Source organism: Vulpes vulpes, chromosome 16 (assembly GCF_048418805.1).
Source record: "Vulpes vulpes isolate BD-2025 chromosome 16, VulVul3, whole genome shotgun sequence".
Taxonomy (NCBI): Eukaryota; Metazoa; Chordata; class Mammalia; order Carnivora; family Canidae; genus Vulpes; species Vulpes vulpes.
The window spans coordinates 25,037,438-25,058,289 of record NC_132795.1 but is presented as its reverse complement, the minus strand read 5'-3'; the positions used below and the strand labels follow the sequence as shown (position 1 = coordinate 25,058,289).

The following is a 20,852-nucleotide window of genomic DNA, read 5'->3' as shown; positions in this document are numbered from 1 at the left end:
GGAAACCAGCCCTTTATCTGATACGTCATTTGCAAATATCTTCTCCCATTCTGTAGGTTGTCTTTTAGTTTTGTTGACTGTATCCTTTGCTGTGCAAAAGCTTCTTATCTTGATGCAGTCCCAATAGTTCATTTTTGCTTTTGTTTCTTTTGCCTTCATGGATGTATCTTGCAAGAAGTTACTGTGGCCAAGTTCAAAAAGGGTGTTGCCTGTGTTCTCCTCTAGGATTTTGATGGAATCTTGTCTCACATTTAGATCTCTCATCCATTTTGAGTTTATCTTTGTGTATGGTGCAAGAGAGTGGTCCAGTTTCATTCTTCTGCATGTGGATGTCCATTTCTCCCAGCACCATTTATTGAAGAGACTGTCTTTCTTCCAGTGGATAGTCTTTCCTCCTTTATCGAATATTAGTTGACCATAAAGTTCAGGGTCCACTTCTGGGTTCTCTATTCTGTTCCATTGATCTATGTGTCTGTTTTTGTGCCAGTACCACACTGTCTTGATGACCACAGCTTTGTAGTATAACCTGAAATCTGGCATTGTGATGCCCCCAGCTATGGTTTTCTTTTTTAAAATTCCCCTGGCTATTCGGGGTCTTTTCTGATTCCACACAAATTTTAAAATAATTTGTTCTAACTCTCTGAAGAAAGTCCATGGTATTTTGATAGGGATTGCATTAAAGGTGTAAATTGCCCTGGGTAACATTGACATTTTCACAATATTAATTCTGCCAATCCGTGAGCATGGAATATTTTTCCATCTCTTTGTGTCTTCCTCAATTTCTTTCAGAAGTGTTCTATAGTTTTTAGAGTATAGATCCTTTACCTCTTTGGTTAGGTTTATTCCTAGGTATCTTATGCTTTTGGGTGCAACTGTAAATGGGATTAACTCCTTAATTTCTCTTTCTTCAGTCTCATTGTTAGTGTATAGAAATGCCATTGATTTCTGGGCATTTATTTTGTATCCTGCCACGCTACCAAACTGCTGTATGAGTTCTAGCAATCTTGGGGTGGAGGCTTTTGGGTTTTCTATGTAGAGTATCATGTCATCGGCGAAGAGGGAGAGTTTGACTTCTTCTATGCCAATTTGAATGCCTTTAATGTCTTTTTGCTGTCTGATTGCTGAGGCTAGGACTTCCAATACTATGTTGAATAGCAGTGGTGAGAGTGGACATCCCTGTCTTGTTCCCGATCTTAGGGGAAAGGCTCCCAGTGCTTCCCCATTGAGAATGATATTTGCTGTGGGCTTTTCGTAGATGGTTTTTAAGATGTTGAGGAATGTTCCCTCTATCCCTACACTCTGAAGAGTTTTGATCAGGAATGGATGCTGTATTTTGTCAAATGCTTTCTCCGCATCTAATGAGAGGATCATATAGTTCTTGGTTTTTCTCTTGCTGATATGATGAATCACATTGATCGTTTTACGTGTGTTGAACCAGCCTTGTGTCCCGGGGATAAATCCTACTTGGTCATGGTGAATAATTTTCTTAATGTGCTGTTGGATCCTATTGGCGAGTATCTTGTTGAGAATTTTTGCATCCATGTTCATCAGGGATATTGGTCTGTAATTCTCCTTTTTGGAGGGGTCTTTGTCTGGTTTCGGAATTAAGGTGATGCTGGCCTCATAGAATGAATTTGGAAGTACTCCATCTCTTTCTATCTTTCCGAACAGCTCTAGTAGAATAGGTATGGTTTCTCCTTTAAACGTTTGATAGAATTCCCCTGGGAAGCCATCTGGCCCTGGACTTTTGTGTCTTGGGCGGTTTTTGATGACTGCTTCAATTTCCTCCCTGGTTATTGGCCTGTTCAGGTTTTCTATTTCTTCCTGTTCCAGTTTTGGTAGTTTGTGGCTTTCCAGGAATGCGTCCATTTCTTCTAGATTGCCTAATTTATTGGCGTAGAACTGTTCATAATATGTCTTTAAAATCGTTTGTATTTCCTTGGTGTTGGTAGTGATCTCTCCTTTCTCATTCATGATTTTATTAATTTGAGTCTTCTCTCTCTTCTTTTTAATAAGGCTGGCTAATGGTTTATCTATCTTATTAATTCTTTCAAAGAACCAACTCCTGATTCTGTTGATCTGTTCCACAGTTCTTCTGGTCTCGATTTCATTGAGTTCTGCTCAAATCTTTATTAACTCTCTTCTTCTGCTGGGCGTGGGGTCCATTTGCTCTTTTTTTTTCTAGTTCCTTTATGTGTAAGGTGAGCTTCTGTATTTGAGTTCTTTCCAGTTTTTGAATGGATGCTTGTATTGCGATGTATTTCCCCCTCAGGACTGCTTTTGCTGCATCCCAAATTTTTTGAATGGTTGTATCTTCATTCTCATTAGTTTCCATGAATCTTTTTAATTCTTCCTTAATTTCCTGGTTGACCCTTTCATCTTTTAGCAGGATGGTCCTTAACCTCCACGTGTTTGAGGTCCTTCCAAACTTCTTGTTGTGATTTAGTTCTAATTTTTAGGCATTATGGTCTGAGAATATGCAGGGGACAATCCCAATCTTTTGGTATCGGTTCAGAACCGATTTGTGACCCAGTATGTGGTCTATTCTGGAGAAAGTTCCATGTGCACTTGAGAAGAATGTGTATTCAGTTGAGTTTGGATGTAAATTTCTGTAGATATCTGTGAAATCCATCTGGTCCAGTGTATCATTAAAAGCTCTCGTTTCAAAAAAAAAAAAAAAAAAAAAAAGCTCTCGTTTCTTTAGACATGTTGTGCTTAGAAGACCTACCGAGTATAGAAAGAGCTAGATTGAAGTCACCAAGTATAAGTGTATTATTATCGAAGTATTTCTTCACTTTGGTTATTAATTGATTTAAATATTTGGCAGCTCCCACATTCGGGGCATGTATATTGAGGATTGTTAAGTCTTCTTGTTGGATAGATCCTTTGAGTATGAGATAGTGTCCCTCTTCATCTCTCACTACAGTCTTCGGGGTAAATTTAGTTTATCTGATATAAGGATGGCTACCCCTGCTTTTTTTTGAGGACCATTTGAATGGTAAATGGTTCTCCAACCTTTTATTTTCAGGCTGTAGGTGTCCTTCTGTCTAAAATGAGTCTCTTGTAGACAGCAAATAGATGGGTCCTGCTTTTTTATCCAGTCTGAAACCCTGTGCCTTTTGATGGGGTCATTAAGCCCGTTCACATTCAGAGTTACTATTGACAGATATGAGTTTAGTGTAATCATGATATCTATTCAGTCCTTGTTTTTGTGGATTGTTCCACTGAACTTCTTCTTAAAGGGGAATTTTAAGAGTCCCCATTAAAATTTCTTGCAGAGCTGGTTTGGAGGTCACATATTCTTTCAGTTCCTGCCTGTCTTGGAAGCTCTTTATCTCTCCTTCCATTTTGAATGAGAGCCTTGCTGGATAAATTATTCTTGGTTGCATGTTCTTCTCATTTAGGACCTTGAATATATCCTGCCAGCCCTTTCTGGCCAGCCAGGTCTCTGTGGAGAGGTCTGCTGTTACCCTAATACTCCTCCCCATAAAAGTCAGGGATTTCTTGTCTCTTGCTGCTTTAAGGATCTTCTCTTTATCTTTGGAATTTGCAAGCTTCACTATTAAATGTCGAGGTGTTGAACGGTTTTTATTGATTTTAGGGGGGGATCTCTCTATTTCCTGGATCTGAATGCCTGTTTCCCTTCCCAGATTAGGAAAGTTTTCAGCTAGGATTTGTTCAAATACATATTCTGGTCCTCTGGCCCATTCGGCGCCCTTGGGAACCCCAATTAAACGTAGTTTTTTCTTCCCCAGGCCGTCGTTTATTTCCCTTAATCTATCTTCATGGTCTTTTAATTGCCTGTCTCTTTTTTCCTCAGTTTCCCTCTTTGCCATCAACTTGTCTTCTACCTCACTCACTCGTTCTTCCACCTCGTTAACCCTCGTCGTTAGGATTTCTAGTTTGGATTGCATCTCATTCAATTGATTTTTAATTTCTGCCTGATTGGATCTAAATTCTGCAGTCATGAAGTCTCTTCAGTCCTTTATGCTTTTTTCTAGAGCCACCAGTAGCTGTATAATAGTGCTTCTGAATTGGCTTTCTGACATTGAATTGTGATCCAGATTTTGTAACTCTGTGGGAGAGAGGACTGTTTCTGATTCTTTCTTTTGAGGTGAGGTTTTCCTTCTAGTCATTTTGCTCAGTGCAGAGTGGCCAAAACCAAGTTGTATTGGGAAAAGGAGAAAAAGAGAGAAAAAAAGGAAAGAAAAGAGAAAAAGGAAGAAAGGAAAAAAAGAGAAGAAAAAAAAGAAAGGAAAGAAAAGGGTTGGGGAAGCAAACAGAAATCAAAAAGCAAAAAAGAAAAAAAAAAACAGAAAACACGGGGAAGTATCTTCTGCTTCTGTATACTGTAAGTCCCTTGACTTCCCCTGGAACTGGTCCGTCTCGCTGGTCTTCTGGGGGAGGGGCCTGCTGTGCTGATTCTCAGGTGTTAGCACTTGGGGGAGCTGCTCTGCCCCTGCCTGGTGCAGGGCTCAGGGGGGGTTGTTCACCCCGTGAGGCCCCGGGAGGAACCACCGCAGTGGCGGGGCCAGCTCTGCAGCCCTGGAGTCAGCTCCTGCAGTAGCTCTGGGGCTCTCCGTCTGCAGGGCCTGGAGGCTCCGGCCGGGGCCGCTGATCTGCTCAGCTGGGGCAGGAGCGTCCTCGCTGTCCTGGGCCCTCCCAGTCTCTGCCTGTCCCGGGGGAGGCCGGATCCTGGGCTGTGTCCCGGCGCCCTTTGCTCCGGGGCCTGCGCTGTTGGATTCGCTCCCGCCCCGCAGCCCCCTCCGCGGAGCCGCCGCCCGAGCCCCTTCGAGCTGCTCCGGGTCCCGCCGAGCGCTGCAGCCCTTAGGGAGCTCGGTGCACTCTCCCGGGGGCAGGTGCCTGTTGGTGTCCCAGGGAGCCCAAGGGCCTCCCCGCCCTCCTGAGTCCTGCTCTAACTCCCTGCGGGCCCCTTTCCGCGGGGAAGGTCGGTGCAGCTCCTGCTCCTCCGGGACGGGGCTCTCCTGTCCTGGGGACACTCGCCCCGGCCTCAGCCCGGCTCCTCGCGGGGCCCCTCCCCCTTGGAGGCCTTTTGTGTCTTTATTTCTTTTTCCCCGTCTTCCTACCTTGATAGAAGCGCGAACTCTTCTCACTATAGCGTTTCAGCTGTTCTCCCTTTAAATCTCAGGCCGAATTCGTAGATTTTCAGGATAATTTGAAGTTTATCTAGGTAATTTGGTGAGGACAGGTGATTTGGGGACCCTACTCTTCCCCCATCTTGCCCCTCCTCCACAAAGTCCTTTCATATAAAAAGAGAGGGCACTAGTTTACTGACTGTCAAGAGAGTAGATCAAGGTTGAGGAAGAGAAAGTCAGCAGATATCCTCAGAAATGTCGTCAATCTTTTCTAAGAAAAGCAAAACCAAACAGGAACTACTTCTTGGTTGTTAGGTATTTGCCTAATATTCCATAGACAGGTATTTATCAAACTTGTGTCCCTGTCTACTAGAAGTCTATAGACATAATCTCAAGTCCTGGGGGAATCTAAAAATTCTCTGTTTTCACAATGATGATCAAACTGCTAATATCGTGGCCCGCATATTCTGGATAATCTGAATAACATTGATGACTGAATAGTGCCATTTGACTTCAGTTCCCCTGTTTGCATTTATAAGACATTGGTGCCAAGTGATCAGAGAGCAACTTTCAAAGTGTTGGTGAGCAGCCACTGAGGTTGGCAGGGCCTTGATGTTAACTATGATAACAGCAGTCGTCTACAGCTGACACACAATTCTCTTACCAATTAAAAAGACAAAACTCTTCTTTTGTGGTGTTAATTCACGTAATGACAATGATGAAGTGAGTCAAGGTTATGCACATATAAACTGCCACAGGCTAAAGAGACAACAAAATAAATGGATTTAAAAAGTAAATATAAGGGAAGTGAGAAGAAATGTGTGGGAAATATCAGAAAGGGAGACAGAACATAACGACTCCTAACTCTCAGAAACGAACTAGGGGTGGTGGAAGGGGAAGAGGGCGGGGGGTGGGGGTGAGTGAGTGACGGGCACTGAGGGGGGCACTTGATGGGAAGAGTACTGGGTGTTATTCTGTATGTTGGTAAATTGAACACCAATAAAAATAAACTTATTAAAAAATAAAATAAAAAATAAAAAGTAAATTATGCATTGATGCTAACTAAAGCATAAAAGATGTCATGGTTTATTTGAAGAACAAAATTTTACCATAGTTTACGAATAAAAAAGGAGCAGTAGCATCATCACTGGGTACATTTAATAATATACTTTTTCTTTGGGATTGCAGTTGGGGGTATTAAAAGAATTGGCTCATCAAAACAATGAATTAGTAGATGAAAACAAAATTAGTAGATAAATGAGTAGATAAGAATGGCCTATTTGTTAAGAAAAATAATGACCACGATATTGTCACAGATGCACCTGATGAACCCTTAGATACAAGATCTAAATGAGATACAAGTCAAACTCAAGTGAAGCAAAAAGCACAAATGTATCCTTCTACTGATATGGTTTCAATATTGATGATTTGGCTTCTGAAAAACAAAATCTCACATTCATATCATTCAATTAAATGTTACTTTTAAAAGTTTTTACTTAACTTCTATGTCTTTTGGCTTTATAGTTCATAAAAGCTATAAGAAGTTTTTGCATATTTTATATTTGTGCACACTTATGTTTCATTAAAACAAAAGTGATTAAGGTCAATATTGTAGATCTGCAGTATTTCTTTTTCTTTAAGAATGGAAAATAAGTTTCAGCTCTTAACAATTTTCCATGAGTCCACTCAGTGTCTGAAATAAACATAACAAGCTTGAGAAATATCATTAAGGATACATATGACTCTGATTAGAGGGACATTTGAAAGTTACATTACTATGTTTGTTCACATTTATTTTATAAATTTACAGAGTTCAAAGGAATCAGCGGCAGTCCTTTAATTCCTATCTTGACTGCATTCATCTTAATGAAGAAATTCTATTTCATTTTAGTGACTTAAAATGAGGATTAAGATGACATTCAAATAACATTTTATCACTTGTGCCTCTCTGCATGGGTATGTTTCTCTCTCTGTGCCCTTTAGAATACATTTCAGGACTTCCTCCATTGCACTTTCTCACTGAGCCATTCAGTTACAACACAGATTCCTTTGGAAACATTAATTTCTTGAGAGCAAAAGCCCTTCCTCCTTCATTTTTTATGTTCTCCAGGTACCTGGCTTTTTGCTGTGCACATTAGGAATGCTCAATAAAACAGAACAGGCACAAGATTCGTCAATGCCAAAATAAGAATTGAAAACTCACAGCTGTGGTAGCAAGATGCTAAACTGTAGTGTGTGACAACCTCAGGAAAAAGCCACTAGCCATTGCTGTATCTCAGATGCCCATAATATTTGGATCTTTGTAACCACTTCCTCAAGTGTACAGAATCACCCCAGAAGATCAACTCTAGCAGAAGATCATTTAAGGACAATGAACATAGTCTCAAGACCGGAATTCCCACAGAAAATACTCTCATTGAAACCAACCAACATTTTTGGTGAAGTTAAGAAGGGCACGTGATCAGAAACAATCAAAAGCAGCAATGCCTCTAAACCACAAAACTCTCTGGATTGCAGACTCTGCACACATGGTTCCTGTAGATACAGCTCAGTGACACCTTCAAAAATACATGTTTTAAAAAACTGCCCGAGGGCAATTTTAGAGAAATCTCATGACTTCTCTAATGGTATAAGACCAAGAAAGGAAGATTAGCATTCATTACTCACTTGGTTATTCAAATTCTTTATTACAGTCACAGAGCATGGTCTCACTTGAAGGATAGGGCCATGCAGTAGAAAGATCAACTTTGCAATTCTTAATGCAGTTTTATGACATCTAGATCCTTACTCATAACATAGTGTTGTACAAATACCAATACCAAAAAATTTATTGAATTTGTATTTGTTACATTCACCAAAATATTATTTAAAAGTTCTTAGTATGATTAGTCTTTCCAATGAGAGCCAATAGTAGGATATAGTAATCCATGGGGGGGCAGTACCCACTTGAAGGAAGTAGTACTGACGTTTAGATGTTGACTTTTATAGACAAAGAAATAAATCTCTTCTTAGATTAAAAAAAAAGGAGACGATAACTTCATAGCATCACCTTTACACAACAGATAAAGTTAGAGGGAGCAGAGATTTAAATATAGCAGTTGAAAGCTAAAGCCATATTCTGTTGTACATGCTACCAGAGCCATTCTACAGTAAAAGAGACACAAGTAGAGTGTTGAGGAAGAGGAAGCCATATATGGATAGAAACTAAATAAACTGCTGGCTATCCTCTGGTTTAGGAGGAATCACAAGCTAAACAGGAAAAACTCAATGTAAATAGATATACCCATCTGAAAGTGCCAAGGGCTAACACTTTTCCTCATATTATGGGGAGAGAAAGAATGGATATTTCTTTTAAATGACCATGCTACGGATGAGGAAGAGCTTCACTAGTGTTGAGGATCCTTGCTCAGTTATCCTTGGCACACAATTACTCAGTGGCACAATTCCACCTATAAATCTTTTATCGAAAGTTAGCACTGAAATACGAGATTAAAGAACCCCAGGGGGCTCCCCACCTCTGCATTTGTGGGAACACCTTTTACGATGCAGTTTTTAACCATATGAAACACAGTGTTCTCTAAGATACACAAACTTCCCCATTGCGTTGTTGTAATAAGCAAAACACTCAACTACAAAAAACTTTTCAGAAAAGAAAAGTGCACTGTGACAGACGACTCTGGGTAAGAGGAAGAGCATTATCTCATTGATTTATGTTCCTGCTTCCTTCTACTTGTCATGGGAGCATATGCTTTTTATGGTCAAATGCTGTAAATAGTTTTAGAAAGTATAAGGTAGAAGTTAGAAATAAGTTGGAATAAGATGTAAACTTATTTCAAAGCTTATCAAATAATTTCTTACCAATAGATTACCATGTAAGATCTATGTTAAAAAGAATGCTCAGCTGAAGACACTGGGGGTCACTAAAAAAATAAAAATCCTTACCAATCTTTAGGTTAGAGACTTTTAAGACTCTGAAAAGCAGAAGGAAAAACAAAAACAAAATTGAAAGCTACCAAGTGGGGCCAGCAGTTTTTTACTTTGTTAAGATCTATTAAAGTTCTGTCAAATAACTGAAGAATCATGATACTGTTGGATGCCTCATTCAAGTATATTAAATCATCTAGTACCTCCAATGGAGGAAATGTAAAGATATGTAAAATTCCTGTAGATAATACTGTGGTGTGAAGAGCAAAAGCAGAAATCTTCTTGAGTCTCCTTTTTTTTTTTTTTTTTTTTTTGTGGGGGGTGGGGTACCCTGACAGGAAGAGAAACTAACTAGCAGCGTGTGCGTGCGTGTGTGTGTGTGTGTGTGTGTCTGTGTGTGTGTGTGTGTGTGTGTGTGTGTGCTGGGCCTAGAGCTAGTGGGAAAGAAAGAAGATAGAGTTCCCCTTATTTTGTGGTTAGCAAAAGAGGAGAGATTTGGGTTCTTTTATTTTGTTTTGTGGTCAAGAATTTCTAAGATCTCTCAGTGGACAACTGAGGAGTTTATTTCTACAATATTATTAACTAAAACTTCTTACATGAGACTATCCAGTGGACCATGGATTACAGAGTGGATGCCATAATATACAAATATGCAAAATGAGATAGCTCATCTAATTTCTATAATTTTCTTGTGACTGAGAACAGAATGCTTATCAAGTTGGGAAAGGCACTAAGCCTTGCATTAGATGTTAACTACTGTGAAACTGGGATTTCTGTGTAGGCAATGTTTATAGTCATACTTGAAATTACATGTAGCCTTTAGCCTTTAGAAACTTTATAGACAATAATGACAATTTTAAAGCTATGAGAGACTGACAGGAGATGGGGAGTGAATGAGATGGGGAGAGGAGATTATAAAGTACAAACTTCCAGTTATAAAATAAATAAGTCATGGAGATGCAATGTACAGCATGGCAACTGTAGTTAATAATATTGTATTGCATATTTGGAAGTTGCTAAGAGAGCAGATCTTAAAAGTTCTCATTATAAGAAAAGGATTCTGTAACAATGTATGGTGATGGTTCTTAACTAGACTTATTGTGGTGATCATTTCACAATATATACAAATACTGAATCATTATGTTGTATGCCTGAAACTAATATAATGTTGTATATCAATTATGCTTCAATAAAATAAAAGATATGAGAGACTAAGAACGTAAGAATTGGTAATTTGTTTTCAAATCAACAAAAATCTCTCTCTCTCTCTCTACATATATATATGTATATATATATATATATACATACACACATACATTCACTATATATAGAGTACTATTCTTGATATTTAAGCAGTAAAGAGGAGACATAATGAGTTGAATAAGATCCGTATTTGCAAGGAACTTATAATTTAGTTCGAAAATAGAGTATAAGTAAGTCAAATTATAACACAAAAGTCACATAACCAAAACAGCATAAAGGACCATGTGATACACTACATAATTATCAATTAGTGTCTAAAACAGAGGTTTTACACACCTGGATGAGCTACTGGAATTAGATGAAGAGGTTTTAAGATATTAAATGCTTGAGCTGTCTCCTGAACCTCCTGAATTAAATTTCTGGACAGGGTGTAGGAGGATACAGGATGTAAATTCAGAGAAGAGAGAAGGGTTGAGAGAGAGAAGACCTGACATTTTATACTTTACAAAGCTCCCCAGCTGATACTCATGAAAAGTTTGGTACAACTAAGTACAGTAGTATTGGAGAATCACTGTTGTGGGCCAAGATGGCACCAATGGAAAAACATATTTCTACCAATAAAGATGGCATATGAACCAAATGAGCTTTGAGTTATGTCAAATTTTAAGTAGAAATTCGTATCTTTTTCCATCTCTGCTGATACCTACAACAATGAGGTTCAGAAATACTAGCTAGATCTTGAAAGCAAGAGCTCACAGTACAGCTGAGAGGCTTCAAGTAAGGGTATCTTGCATTGAGTTTTAAAGGAAAGACCTTCCTTGCCAAATGCACAAGAGAAAAACTTGCCAGGGAACAGGAACAGCATGTATTCAGGAAAGTAAAACTGGGCTTAAGTGTGATGCATTGAAGAGCTGTTTAGGAGAGAGGGTTAATGCAGGGGAATACTGGATGGTGAGGAGTATCAGATTCCTTCCTTGGGTTCCACTATGTTTTTATTAAAAAATGTAAATACTGAGCCTAGGATTTTATAAATCTCAATTCAGTAAACTCTGTTACTTTTGTTTACTTAAACTAATTCAGAGTTAGTGTCTTATTATTTTCATTATAATCTGCACATCAAGGATGTATCCTTGGCCATGAATTTTTGTTTCTTTTTCATATATATTCTTTAAAAGGGTTCTAGGTTCTTTTGTCAATCTTATTCAATCTTTATAATTAATAGATAAAAGCCAGGACTACAATGACCTGGTTGTTAATACATAAAGTATTTGTGCACAAGATGCCTTTGTTTAGATCGCCAGAAAGAAAGAGTGAATTTCCAAGATGATGGTCAGTGTTACTGAAGATTTAATAGTTAGGGCTTGTGGAACTTGAACCAAATACCAATACTACAGTTACCTGAGTGAATGATTCCTGGTAAGATCAGGTTGACGCTCCTGCAGAATTTCAAAGATGTTGGGTTGGCGCAGAAATGCAACAATCTTGTCATTGTAAGCTGAAAAAATCAGAAATTGTAACAATACTTTAAAAATCTGTTATTAGGTTTATGTACATAAATCCAAACTTAAAAGTCTGTTTTTTGGTTAAATTCGTTGTAATCAAAGTCATAGTTTGGAGCTACTACAGATGCTTAAATTCCAAATTGTGTCTACCTGTTATAGGACTTCTGGACTTAGATCTAGTAGGTCTGATATAAGCACTAATTAAAGTCATCCCATAAGACATGTTTATTATCAAATTGCAGGAAGAGATCACTAACAAGATTCTAGATATTGTTTTTAACTACTGCTTTACCAAAAATCTCATAAGCAACTGTTAGAAATGGAAAACCATCTTCTGATTAAATATCAGCCATTCAGAGAGATAGACAGCATAAGAGTTGCCCAAATACAATAGTGATCTGAAAACCGAAGATATTGATAAAAGAAATTGAAGATGACACAAATGAATGGAAAGGTATAATATGCTCATGGATTGGAAATATTAACACTGTTAAATGTACATATTCCCCAAAGTACTCTACAGACTCAACAAAATTCCTATCAAAACACCAACAATGTGGTGTCTGAGTGGCTCAGGTGGTTAAGCATCTGCCTTCAGCTCAGGTCATGATCGCAAGGTCCTGGAACAGAGCCCTGCATCAGGCTCCCTAATTAGCAGGGAGCTTGCTTCTTCCTCTCCCTCTGCCCCTACCCCACTGGTGCTCTCTCTCTTGGTCTCTCTCAAATAAATAAATAAATAATATCTTTAAAAAAAACAACATTTTTTTACAGAACTAGAACAATCTTAAAATTTGTATGGAACCACAAAAGACCCATAATAACCAAAATAATCTCAAGAAAGTATAATAAGAGGTTTCACAATCCTAGATTTCAAGCTAAACTACAAAGCTATAATAGTTAAAATAGTGTGGTACAGGCACAAAAATAGACACACAGATCAATAGAATAGAATACAGAGCCCAGAAACATACCCATGCTTATATGATAAAGATCTATAATAAAGGAGGCAAGAATATACAATAGGGAAAAAACAGTCTCTTGAATAAATGGTACTAGAAAAACTAGGTAGTTATAGGCAAAAGAATGAAACTGGCTCATTTTCTTACATTATCCACAAAAAATGAACTCAAGATGGATTAAAGACCTAAATGTAAAACCTAGAGCCACAAATTCCTGAAAAAAACAAAACAAAACAAAACAAACATGGACAGGAATCTCTTGATCATTGGCCCTAGCAACATTTTTCTGATATGTCTCCTCAGGAACAAAAACAAAAGCAAAAACAAACTCTTGGGATTATACCTAACTAAAAAGCTTTTACATAGCAAAGGGAACATAAAAAAAATGAAAGGTAATATACTAAACATCGGGGAACATATTTGCAAATCATATATCCAATAAGAGGTTAATATCCAAAATATATAAAGAATTCATTTAACTCAACACCAAAGAACAAATAATCCCATTGGAAAATGGGCAGAGGACCTGAATAGACATTTTTCCAAAGAAGACATACAGACAGCCAACAGATACATGAAAAGATGCTCTACATCATTAATCATCAGAGAAATACAAATCAAAGCCACAGTGAGATATCACCTCACATCTGTTAGAATGGCTAGTATCAGAGACAAGAAGTAACAAGTGTTGGCAGGGATGTGGAGGAAAAGGAACCCCTGTTTACTGTTGGTGGGAATGTAAATTGCTGCAGTCATTATGAAAAATAGTATGGAGGATCCTTGAAAAGTTAAAAACAGACATATCACATGCTCTAAAAATTCCACTACTGGATATTGACCTGAAGAAAAAAGCACTAATTCTAAAAAATATATCCATCTCTCTGTTCATTGCAGCATTATTTATAATAGCCAAGACAGGGAAGCAACATAACTGTCCACTGATAAATGGATGAAGATGTGATTTTGTATATAATTCTATATATAGTAGAATATTACTCTGCAATAAAAAATAACAAAATTTTGCCATTTGCAACAAAGTGAATGGACCTAGAAAGTGTTATCCAAGTGAAATGAGTCAGGCAAAGACAAATATTGTATGATTTCATTTATGTGTGGTCTCTAAAAAAACAAAACAAATGAACAAACAAAATCAGAAATAGACTCTTAAATACAGAGAACAAATTGATGGTTGCCAGAGGAGAGAGGACTGAGAGGACAGACAAAATAGTTTAAGGGGATCAAGAGGTGCAAACTTCCAGTCATAAAATAAATAAGTCATGGGAATGAAAAGTACATCACAGGGAGTATAGTCAATAATATTGTAATAATTCTGTATGGGATATACACTGAGTAAAGTATAGAATTGTGGAATGTTGTACATTGGAAACTAATATAACATTGTATGTCTAGGTCAACTATACTTCAATTTACAAAGAAACAGTTGTCAGCAACAGCTACTACCAAAATGTAGAGGACAAACCATTCTCAAATTTTATGTGGAAATAAATGCCATTTTGTCACACGTTGCTATTTACCAAACCAACTATACCAACAGGTACAACATAATTGTTGTATATCATCAAACTATGTATATAACATCAAAAGAAAATAAAAAATGTATTTTTGTCAAACTGGCTAATGTCCACAGAAATTTTAAAATAGTTCATTACAATTCATTAAGGGCTCTAATAATTAATTCCTCTTTTGTCAAGAAAACCAATTTGTTTACTTAAGATTATTCATCTTGATTATATCTGATTCTAATCAGAAATATAAATAGATTTCACCCACAGAATTAAACACATAGATTCTCAAACATCAGTGATCCTAGTTCAGTCAACGCTCTTGTGTTCATAAATATGATCAAGGAACATGCTTTACTTTAACAAATGGCCAAATAAAAGAAATACAACATTCTAAACATTTGCCAGTTCAAATTTCAGCTGTATCATGCTGCCTATGCATATGTATTTTAGTTAAATGTGAATAAAAGTCTTAAAATACTATCTGCTAACATGGAAACCCATCGTCAAACCTGAAGTGTACCTAACCACACATTTCATCATACGTAAATAATGAGATCACTTAAAAATTTTTTTTAAGGAAACACTTTTACAACTGGAATTTTGTCAGTGGGTTTTTACATTCTATCTACAGAGACTAGATAACTTTGTGAGCAACAATTTTATAAGATTTTTAAATTCTCTGTGCAATAGTATCCTATTCGTAACACTATGATAAAATAGACTGTTAGGTTTGGATCCAATATTTCTTCTTGTCCAGTGTTTGTCAAACTTCTTTAGTTAAATAATGGATGGGAATTACTTTATATTTCATGTTAAAGTCTTCCTTAAGGAAGTGAAAACTCTGAGATAAAAACAGACAAATGGAGAGCTATTCAAATTTAAGATGAAGCAGGGGGCCCATATGGCCTGCTTTAGGGCTCCAGGTATGAAAACTGATCTACTTCAACCTCACCATGTGAATAAAAAAGTTGTTCTTTAGGCCTATTTGCAATTAATTTTTTTTTTATTTCACAAGTTTGGAGGCTCTTGCTGCCTTGTATTTGCTACAAATACACAGCTCTTTACCAAAATTTTAAGAATGTGGCATCATCGCTCTCTCCTATTATCAGGCTACAGTAGGTTCACACAACTATTTAAATTTGGTCCCAAGCATTAGATAGATACTAAGTATATGCTTGTCCAATGCTGAATTTGAAATGACCACATAATATATTTGCCACAATAGCTTATTTTTCTTTACTTCAACCATCTAATAAGACAGCTCTACTCAGAAAAGGTAAAGTAATATAAAAAGAAATCTCATCCTGTAGGATTTTATATGACATGAGTACTTTGCAATTCCAATCAGTTTCTTAGGGATAATGCAACAGTTTCTCATTACCAGGCAAAAGTAGCAGGCTGACAACAGGGAAGTATTGGCACAGAATGCATGATTCACACTGATATGAAAAGTGAAAATAAAGACTTCTGGAAAGGGATGACATACCCACTGGAACCATATCCTGGTACTGTGGCCTACTGACTGTATTGAATGTACTTGATGGCCTGGGAAGAACTGGTGGTCCTGTATGTCGAGAATCTTCTCCTACCTGCAAATAGAAGGATCCTTTATGTTCTGCACCAAGACCCGGACTGGCTTAAATCAGCACACCAAGCCTAGTTGTTCAAAATACTTGACAATGAGCATTAAGTACCAACTGATCAGAACAGAAGGCAGCTGAGGAGCTGACATGGGGCTCTCAAAAGCTCTGCTTTAGTGGTTGAACTGAACCCTCACAGGTTGGGGCACCCATGTCCTTGACAGAGGCCCAGGCAGTGACTATGTACCAGGTGGTAACAGAGGTAGTTCCAGATGGGAACAATTATCGGGGCTGTAGAAGGTAACCAGCAGACCTGTTTGTCAGCACTAACCTCTGTTTTGACAGAACAAAACCCTGCAACAATACATCAGAGAGAGAACTTGGGAAGTATCAATGCCAGGTTACCCCTTCTTTCAGCCAAGGCAGGTCAGGGGAATCCCTGCTCAGTGGAGGCTAAAGAGCAGCTGGCTTCGTGTGGGGTTCTGAGTTGGTGTGTTTTCTCCTTAGAAGCAATTTTACATGCCTGTTAGAGCACCCCGTACAACAGCTCTTTCTGGTTTGAACCTCCCACACCAGGGAACTAATCACAGCAGATGTGAAAGAGCTAAATAAGGTTGCCCCAACCTGAATTATTTATTGTACCTATTCTAGATTTAGAAACTCATACAAATGAGTAGATCAACAAAAATGCCCATTAATAGTCCAATCAGTATACGCTAACATTGCTTTAGCTTGTGTTTTAGCAAACCCCCTGCAGTATTACAGAAGTCTATTCAGACAACAGTAGAAAGGAAGTATCAGAGAGTAAGAGAAAAATAGGCAAAATAACATACTGGATTTATAAACTGTGGCTTTAAAAACAGAGCTTCTACTCCCACCCATCCAAACCTTCACCACCATTTTATCACCTTGTTATCTGTTAGGTGTTTGGTGAGGGTTTTTCTAAAGGTCCTAAAACTAAAAACACGGTTCCCATTCTACACTGCTTGCCTATCCTTCAAGAATGCTCCCACTCATTCTTCACGGTGTAGTTCAAACAGCCTCTCCTTGATGAAGCCTTCCCCTCCGATCAAGCTGACTTTAAATGCTCCCTTCTCAGAGCTCCCACAGCACTTGGTACACATTTTTTAAGCAGCTGCCATTATGAATGTCATACACATAAAGCATTTTCATACATAGTTGTATTCATTTGTATTATGGTTAGTTTTATCTATTTTCTCCTTAATAAAAACAAGGAACATATGCTATTTGTATCCTTCACACCAACCACTATGTTTCTACACTGCAAGTGTTTGGTAAGAATTATCTTGTTGGATGGCAGATACAATTAAAATTTCTACTATTTGTTAATATTTGCTAAATGAGTATAAGAGAGTGGGTGGAAAGACTTCTGTGTATGACGAGAAGTTTCTCACTCTGCTTCTCTTGAATTATCGGCTTTGAAGAGTAAAGTCAGCCACTCTCAAGAGGAGACTCGATCATTAACCAACCTTGTTTGTCAGTCACAGAACTTATTTCAATATGCGAACATATACTTGCCCTCCTGTCAATATGTGGTCATGCATCATTATGTTCCAGAACAGCCAATTGTCTTCCTTCCCTTCAACACCCCACTTCTTCAAACCAGACTGTCAGACAGTGGGCAAGGCCAGATAAATGTGTGTAGCACTGCAGAATGTGCAGGCTTCCCACAGCTGTGCCAGAAAGCCCATTCCTGTCAATGGTCTGACAAGCCTGGGGCTCACTGCTGAGTTTGTATGAGGTTATCTCTGTTCCATTATTCAGTCTCCATCAGCAGGAAGAGCTATCTTCATTTAAATTTGAAGGTGTACCTTAGGATTCCTCTACCACAACAGGCTATTACTAGACCATGAAAATAACTCAAGTTCTGAGGCAGAGGAATTGAAAGAAAAAGGAAGGTGTCTGCTGCTAATCTTATGCATGTAGTCCTGACCAGGCCCAGCAGCCAGCTCCATACTGTGAAGTCAAGATAAGGCAAGTGGCTAAAGTACACTGGCCTTGTGATAAAATCAGGCAGGGCCCTAATTATGGTATGTATCACACACAAGGTCCAAAGGTGAGAGAACTGTTCTGCTTTTCAGATGAATGCTGTTAGCATCATCCAGTTCACCCCTAATGGTTTCCATGGCAGCAAAGTAAAGATTTATTAGTTACTCATAAAACATAAATATTTTTGTGCATACTTCATCCTGCAATAGATTTATATATCACTTTTATATGCACTTCTCAAGTATACTCTTCTATGTCCGCACTTAGAATCAGCAAACACACAAGTATGTAAATCATGAGGGGAAATTCCAAGAATAGAATTCTGATGAATCAAATCCAGTTATTTATCGCATTCATAATTTTTCTTATAAGAGAGGCTACAAAGATATTCGACCTACAACATAACACTGAAAATATAATATGCACGCAGACATGGAAAAGAATCTTAATTCTTTTTGCCTGGGCAAATTTTTAGAAATAATGTATACCAAGCGATGATACACATTCAAAGAATAACCAGGATTAAAGAGAAAAAAAAGTTGACATAAAACATTCCTTTTATTTAAGCTGCTAAAGTAAAACAGGAAGTGATTATTTCATTTTTTTCTTTTCTTTTTGGTTAAGCTATTTGAGAGCCCCCACGTGGTTACCACAGGTCACTGCAAGCCAGCAAGGTAGAGCTTGGTAGAGCTTTCAGTAATTTTTAATTCTGCCCATTTTCTCTGGGCTCTTAGAGTAATACATGAATCAACTCTCATTTATGGGATGATTTTACAGAATATTAGTGAGGACACCACAACCCCAGAGCATTGGCTGAAGATTTTAATGCAATCCAGCAACCCTCGCGCAGAAAACCTCTCGGTATATAACTACAATTTAGCCCATTAAAAGTTACATTTAGATCGTTTTGCAGTTCGTAAGCATAATGATTGGTGTTCAGTTATGTGATGTCCGCCTCTCTCAAACCAAACCATACAAACCTTGTTTTGACCTCTGCCCATTTTACCATTGGGTCATGAAAAAAACTTACATTTATTTTTCCTATGAAGCTACCTTCAGATATGCAAAAGGGTTTACCATGATCCTCTCCTGAACAGTTCATAACATTGAGAGTTTTCTCTCATCATCTCCCAATTGTAAAAAAACTCTCAATTCTTTCATCTTTCCCCATATACCTGTCTTTTAAAATTTGCAAATTAGGTTCTGTGTATTCCCAGAGAAGCCCTGTCAACATTCCAACACAGTCTCAGTCTCCAAAGGCTAATCTCCAAATCAAACTGGAAAAACAAGACAGTAATAAGAAGCCAGCCCACTGCCATAGCCACCATGTCCCTGTGGCTTCCACGAAGGCCCAGGCCCTTCCCGGGGGTGTGCGGTGTGGGACTCACCTCGCCTGCGCTGTGGCTGCGTTGCCTGGTCAGGTGCTGCCGATGAACCAGTGCGCTCGTGGGTCTACTGCTCTGGAGTGGGAGCCGGGGGTCGATAAAAGTGGTGGTGCGGGAGTTGTGGTCGACAAAAAATGCCTAGGAAACAATCCCCTCGGTCAATAGTCAAATTCATGCCACACGCTTGTCTTAGCTGATCCATCATTTCACACACTCAGGAAAAGACTCACTTCATCTAATGATCTTAGCTCCGTTTTCTCAATGTTAGTCTTTGGGGAGCATTATTCCTGATTTTAGGAAATAATCTGAGAAATAGTCTTCAAAAATGGGATCTTAGAGAGGAGTCATATGAAAGGACATTTGGGCTTCTCTTAACTGGGGCTCTTTAAGCTCTTAGGGCTGCTATTGATGGTTACTACGAAGTTCTTAGCACCTGAAACTTCAACATCACTGACTTCTTTCCTTCTCCTATACTGTCAGCCTCCAGCCTCCCCTCCTTCCCCAGAGTAGTGTCTCCTCCATTTGTCCCATCCCAGTCCATCCTATTATTTCAGGGCTTTCTCTTACACATATAAGTATTAATAGTCTTCAGTTGTTCCACATCTCTACAACCTTATTCATTTAACCAGTACCTCAGTATCAGAATATTCTCTCTAAACGGTTTGATTACATCACTGCTCCAATCCAAAGCTTCCACCGGCTACCCATTATCTAAGAAAAAACATTCTGACTCTGGCAGTTTTCCGAGATTTTAAAATCTCCTTCCCATTTGCTTTTTCCAGTTTAATCAGTGATCACACATTCCATACAAATTCTATCACCTACAATGACTTTGAGCAAGCCACTTAAGTTCTATGAGCTGTGGATTTCTTATAAAAACATATCTCCCTCATTTATAATAAACATTTCTCCCCCTTACAATGTGAAAGGAGGAAGGAATCATGTCTATGGGTTTACTGCAGAATCCTTGATGATATCACAAAACACCATAAACCGTTTCCTTCACTGTTGCAGTAAGGGCTGCATATAATGTGGAAAACCCTTTTAAAATTCCTTTTCTTTGTTAAATTCTGAAGCTCTACACTAGCTTAATTTATCGTTGTCGTTAGGAGCCAAATGGTATAAGTCTTCAAAGTAAAATTTGCTCTAGGTAATAACGAAGCCCATTATCTCAAGGACAATTAGGAAATGTAAGTTTTCCATGATCAGATAAAGTTTATTAGGTCATCAAGATAAAAGGACTATTAGGAGAGCCGGGAGACATACTACCTTTAAATCAAGTGTCAGGGCACATGATATATGCCAAATAACCCAAGTAAAAAAGAACTGACTTCTCAAACTGATGGAGCTCGGTTCACTACTTTAAAGACTAGGTATGAAAACACCGAGGCAAATACCAGGTTTAGATAAAAAAATTGTGTCAATTAAAAAAATCAGGGGATCCCTGGGTGGCTCAGCGGTTTTGCGCCTGCCTTTGGCCCAGGGCGCGATCCTGGAGTCCCGGGATCGAGTCCCGTGTCGGGCTCCCGGCATGGAGCCTGCTTCTCCCTCTCCTCTGCCTGTGTCTCTGCCTCTCTCTCTCTCTCTCTCTATGTCTATCATAAATAAATTAAATAGTAATAATAATAATAATAAAAATTTTAAAAAATCACCTTCCCATTATGAAA

At 38.3% G+C, this 20,852-nt stretch overlaps 1 protein-coding gene across 4 annotated transcripts in view; it reads right to left on the bottom strand.

Moving 5' to 3' along the window:
- The window catches only part of HECW2 (HECT, C2 and WW domain containing E3 ubiquitin protein ligase 2), a 357,715-nt gene that overhangs the window by 58,398 nt on the left and 278,465 nt on the right, over positions 1 to 20,852 (bottom strand). For all 4 annotated transcript variants that reach the window (XM_072741976.1, XM_072741975.1, XM_072741977.1 and 1 more), the window contains 3 exons: positions 19,189 to 19,323; positions 15,697 to 15,799; positions 11,622 to 11,718 (listed from right to left, as the gene is read on the bottom strand). In XM_072741976.1, coding sequence (XP_072598077.1) covers positions 11,622 to 11,718; positions 15,697 to 15,799; positions 19,189 to 19,323 — 335 coding nt within the window. The remainder of the gene's footprint in view (positions 1 to 11,621; positions 11,719 to 15,696; positions 15,800 to 19,188; positions 19,324 to 20,852) is intronic.